This window comes from Entamoeba invadens, assembly GCF_000330505.1.
Source record: "Entamoeba invadens IP1 unplaced genomic scaffold scaff_1105074725335, whole genome shotgun sequence".
Lineage (NCBI taxonomy): Eukaryota > Evosea > Mastigamoebida > Endamoebidae > Entamoeba > Entamoeba invadens.
In genome coordinates, this window is record NW_004440243.1 from 111,352 (window position 1) to 117,123 (window position 5,772).

Genomic DNA, 5,772 nt, shown 5'->3' on the forward strand with positions numbered 1-5,772 from the left:
TCTGTTTTGGATCATAAATTGTTTCTCATTTGTAATTGATCAAATCCCAAAATATTAATATAATCATGGCCAAATCAAACAAAATATTGTATAGTATATTTACTAAAAAATATAGTATTTATTTTCGCTCTATAATGGTAAATTTTTATAAGTTTTGTCCATTCTCTCGTTTTTCCCATTGTAAAATGTAATTTTTTTATTATTTTTTAAATTATCATATGCTTCAAAATGCATGTTATATTGCCATTACTATCATTCAGTTACAATTTTCCATAATCTTTATACTCTTTTTTTCTTGTTTTCCCCGAAAAAATAGAGAAAAAAAGGTAATTATAATCAATTTCTTACCAATAATTATTAAAAAATAAACCAAGTTTTATCGAATTTTGGAAAACCCAAGTGTTCGACCTCCCCCAGTTTTGGAGACCGTGATCAAATTTTCGAATGGTTAAATATGTTACAAAAAAATATTACATTTATTTACCAAAAATCACTCATTGTAAAAAATGATTGTATTAAAAATGGTATATTTAATACAAAGTGTAATAGTAGGTTACAAATTTATTTATAAACAAAAAACTAGTACCTAATAATTATATTACTCAACTGTATAATAAAAATAATAATATGTTATTAATATCATTAGATGACGTGATATTAACTCGCCGATTCCCACTATCTCTCATTTCAGTAATCTTTGTATTCTAAATGTGGGTCGGGGGCTGGCTTTAAAACCCGCAATAAAATTTTTACAATTTTTTAATTGTTTTTAACGATAAGTAATAACTAAATTATCTCATTAGCTTCGATGAACAATAGTGTTCGATGGGAAACAACCTTTACCAATTGATGTCACACTCGATGGTATCGTAATAGTTTTCAAACTATTGCACCAACGGAAACAATAATTGCCAAATGATTTAACACTCAAAAGTGATGTAACACTGCTTAGATTTCCGCATCTTCGAAACAATATTCACCAATTGATATCATGCTTGATGGTATGTTGACAATAATTAAACTACTGCATCCATGGAAACAACTATCACCAATCGATGTCACACTTGATGGTATTGTAACACTACTCAAAATACTGCATCCACAGAAACAACCATCACCAATTAATGTCACACTTGAAGGTATAAAAACTTTACTGAGACTATGACATCCACTGAAACATTCATTACCAATTAAAATAACACTTGATGGTATTGTAACACTGCTTAGATTTCCGCATCTACTGAAACAATTACTCCCAATTGATGTCACACTCGATGGTATCGTAACACTACTCAACACACCACATTCATAGAAACAAGAACAACCAATTGATCTCACACTCGATGGTATTGTAACACCACTTAAATTACTGCATCGACTAAAACAAAAATTACCAATTGATGTCACACTTGATGGTATTGTAAAACTGCTAAGACTACAGCACGAACCAAAACAACCATAACCAAGTGATGTCACACTCAATGGAATCTCATTCCCATATTTAAAACTATCATTTTGAGTGTAAGTGACATTTTTAAACTCGATGTTTCGACTTTTGTTTCTGTCAACAGTTTCAAAGTCAACATTGAACCACACAATAATTCGAAAGAATTTTTTCTTTATAATTACCATATTTCCATTGTCTTCATTTTCTTTTGTGTTTATCATAAATTTATTGCCAAAATTCTCATCCGTTACATACCACAAGTGAAGTGTCTCGATGTTTGGAAAGTATCCAATTGTTTTAAAATTTAACGAAATTGGGTTGAAGTGAAACTTTCCCATATTGCCTCCAAACTTCTTGCATACCAACTCCAAGTTAATAAAGTCTCTGATAGTGACAAAGTATTTTGAGACTATCATGGCATGATAACTGCCAAGTCTACACATTTTGAAATTCACAGTTTTTCGGTCTTTAAATATTTTTAAAATTCGTCTTTGCAAACAACTTTAAAGAATTATTGATTAATATATAAAGTAAGTCTGGAAACCTTATTTATCAACAAAAATAGGTTATTTTTTTGTTATTTGGTTTTGTTTTTCAAATTTTTATTTTTTTTCACTTGAAATCCTTGTTTTTTTTACAATTCAAACGAACTTAAACAATTTGACAAATTTGATTTTTTACGCTCAAACATCGCGTATAACAACAGAGAGTGGTGCCGTTGTTGTAAGCAGCGGTTGGGCGGATTTTTGTGTGAGATGACAGATGCAACACGAGAATTTGACAAAAAACAACTTGGATTTAATTAAATAATTAATAAAAAACAACGAAACAATCATAATCAAAAAGAAGACCACGCTTGGCAGACTCGAACATCGAATTGCAGTTTAACGGTCGAGTAAAAGCCGTTCACAAGAAATTGTCTTAACTATGTGGGTGTCTGTTTGCTCTCTGAAAAAGTGTCTTAAAAAAGTAGAAAAGAACTTTCGCCTAAAAGCGAAATTTTCAAAAAATGATCCAAAAAACTCAGTTTGTTTACGGTATTTTCCAGTTATTTTAGGTAAATTACAACATTATTATCACCATTTATTGACAAACAGAAAAAATGAAATGCTTGGCTATATGACTTTAACCCCATTAATGTTTTTGGTTGTGTTATTTGAAAATAGTTTAAATAATAGTAATATTTATTAAACATCTTAAAAATGCTTTTTTTCAAAACGAAAAAAATAAATAAAGTTTTTGGAATAAATAAGGTTTCCAGACTGACTTTAGTTTGTTTTGTTGTTACGAATTTGATGAGTTGTGGGCGAGAAAGATATTTAGATTTAAACGCGTGCCACATTTTTTGATCACATTTTGAACAGTCAAGTCCAACTCAATAATAATATTCTTTGCACATAACACAGCCACTTTTAAAACTTGCAGACTGGTCATGGGTCATTTTCGAGTCTTCATTTTTGTTGCATTTGTAATTCGACAAATACGTTTTTTGTGGATAATTGAGATAACTGATTGATTTTAAAACACCAGTCAAACGATTTAACACTGTCTTGTTAATACATCAATAAATTGTCTTCACATCTCTACCATCCAAAACTGTTTTGAATTATTTGGGTGGATATTTGTTATTGTTACAATTGTTACGCTTTAATATAAATACACTTGCACGTTAATTACATTTTCTATTTGATATAAACTGACAATTAACAAGCGTTGTTGTGCATTTATTATTTTATCAATTCGGAAGGACACAATCATTATCTTCAGATATTCAAAATGTTTTTATTTAATTTGAAGAGTCACACTTTGTTGCCTTTTCATTTTAACATAAAGAGCACCAGAAAACTGTCGTACATTAGAAAATAGTCGTACACATTGTTTTATGGTATTTTTCTGTATAAAGTCGGGTTTTTATTTTTTCAAAGCCCAATTTTTTTCCTTATTGTTTAGTCAAATTTTATATGTGAAAAAAAATTCCCGATTTTTTGGTTTGTTTGATACTAAAATCACAAGTGTACGACAATTTTCTTGCTGTACGACTATTTTCTGTTGGTCTTTATAATTAAATTTTTGTATATTTCATTACATTTCAAATAAACTGTTTTTCAAAAGTCGGTACCGAAAGGACCCGACTTTTTGAAGTAAATGATTCCAAATATTTTTCATTTTGTTTGACATCGTTTTTTTGCTTATTTTTTTCCCTCTTATTTTTTAAAAAACAAACTTGACTGAACCTTGAATTTAGACCAAGCTAAAAAATTAAATAAAAAATAACAAGGAAAATATCAAATAACTTACTTCTTCAAAAATTTTGCTTGACCATATGGTTGTTTTTGCCGTGAGTAAAACCGACTTTTTCTCTTTTCAAAAGAAAATGTTAATGATCCAACAAATAATAAAAATCTTTCAATTTCATTAACACTTACAACACAAAGAAAAGATTATTGAAAATAAAAATAACCATTTAATATGTGTAGTGTTTCAAAGTTTGTTTTTTTTAAAGAGACAACCATAAAATAACAACAAGTTAGAACGATTTATTGTGTATTTTGAAGTGGGGGAGAGTCGTAATGTGAGAGGTAAAATACGGTTATCTCACCCATTCAAACTACTCGTCCATTACCAAAAGGCAAAAATGCCGATTTTTTGAGAATCTCAACAGTGAAAAAGACTGAATAACAGTCTCAGAAAATCGGACAAGTTTGTTCTAATTTTTTGTTAAAATCCCGAAATTTTAATTGAAATTTATAACTGTATTGGTTTTGAGGGTTAAAAAGTCGGTACTGTTTTTTCTTTTTTTCAAATGGAAATTATAAATGAAAACAACAAAAAAACTTTAAAAAACGGGAATTTATTATAAAAGGGTTTCCACTAATAATTGGTAAAGTACCGACTTTTGGCATACAGTTTAATTTGTTGTGTTTTATACAATGAAATTTGTTAAAAAGTTTGAAACACAAGGTTTGAAATATTCAAAACAAATTTTAAAAACAGCGAGTTAATTGTTTTTGTCTTTCTCAAACAATTTTATTGGAATTTGGAAAAAATGGTTTCGAGTCTTTTCACAATTTCGTCGCATAAAATTCGTTTTTAGGTTTGAAATCCCACATAGAGTTTATCATTTCTTGTGTCTCAATGCCAAAGTTTTCATCGTAAGTGAGGTGGTTTCCCTTCCCAACAAAGTCTGCTATGTCCCATGCATATTTGAACCTCTTTTTAGGAAATGGTTCTGCCCATCCAATGATTTCAAAGAATGAAATTGCAAGTGAATAAATATCACAAGGCATTTTATACTTTTCTTTATTTAACACTTCAGGTGCCATATAGTTTGGTGTTCCGATACCTTTTGTGAATGTCATGTTAGTCATCATCATGTTAATATTTCTGCTTGATCCAAAATCAGTCAATTTGCCGTTCACAACATCGTTTGGATTCAATGAAAATAATAATACATTGTCTGGCTTGATGTCTCTGTGAAGTATTCCATTTTTATGTAAATAAGACACCCCCTTTGTCGCGTCTAAACACATTTTGAATCGCAATTTCATATCCACATCTTTTGCGTCTTTGTTTTTCAACATATCACACACAGACCCAAACTCAGCAAATGCGGTGACCATACATATCTTGTTGGGAAAGAATACGGCACCATAGAAGTGGACAATATAATCACACCTAAATTTATAAAGCATTGACACTTCTTTTTCAAATTCAGCCATTTGGTCATTTGAGTCGGTGGCGTTTTTCATCTTCTTGATTGCAACTGTATTCCCTCCCAATTTTCCTTTGAAGACAACACCAAAAGAGCCGACACCAAGTTGTTTCTCTTCAATCAGACTGTCTGGATCAAGTCGTGTTGATATTTTGGTGATGTACTTAAAGTCCATCTGATGTATACATGTTTTGGAGTCATTTGCAAAGATAAAATAATTGATCACAAAACTGCTTTCCATAGTCGAGTTGCACAGTGGCGTCAAAAAAAGACTGAACTCGCACCCATAATTTGGAGGAATTGTAATTATCTGTGGGTTAAATGAAATATAGTACTTCTCATTTGTTTTAGAAGTGAACTGAATCTTGACTTTATAGTTTGTTGTGTTTCCAATAGAAAACAGATTCTTGATTTGTTTGTTAACATCAATTTCGTTTTCGTCACAGTCATCGTCGGTGATCAAAAAGTCTTCGTTTTTGGTGTGAATTATCAAACCATCTGCCATTTCGACAAATTTCATGTTGGTGTGCTCCAATTTAAAGAGTGTGATTTTTTTGGAATCTCTTTTGTGCTTTATGACTTTAACCATAACAAATAAGACCAACACTAGACC

The 5,772-nt window shown here is 30.3% G+C and overlaps 1 protein-coding gene across 1 annotated transcript; it reads right to left on the bottom strand.

Moving 5' to 3' along the window:
- Nucleotides 1-4,509: 4,509 nt before the first annotated feature.
- On the bottom strand, nt 4,510-5,748 carry EIN_531820 (serine/threonine protein kinase, putative; the record flags this gene model as incomplete). The annotated part of the gene is made up of 1 exon (XM_004255445.1): nt 4,510-5,748. The coding sequence occupies one exon, from the start codon at nt 5,746-5,748 to the stop codon at nt 4,510-4,512; it is 1,239 nt and encodes a 412-aa protein (XP_004255493.1).
- Between the last annotated feature and the right edge of the window lie 24 nt (nt 5,749-5,772).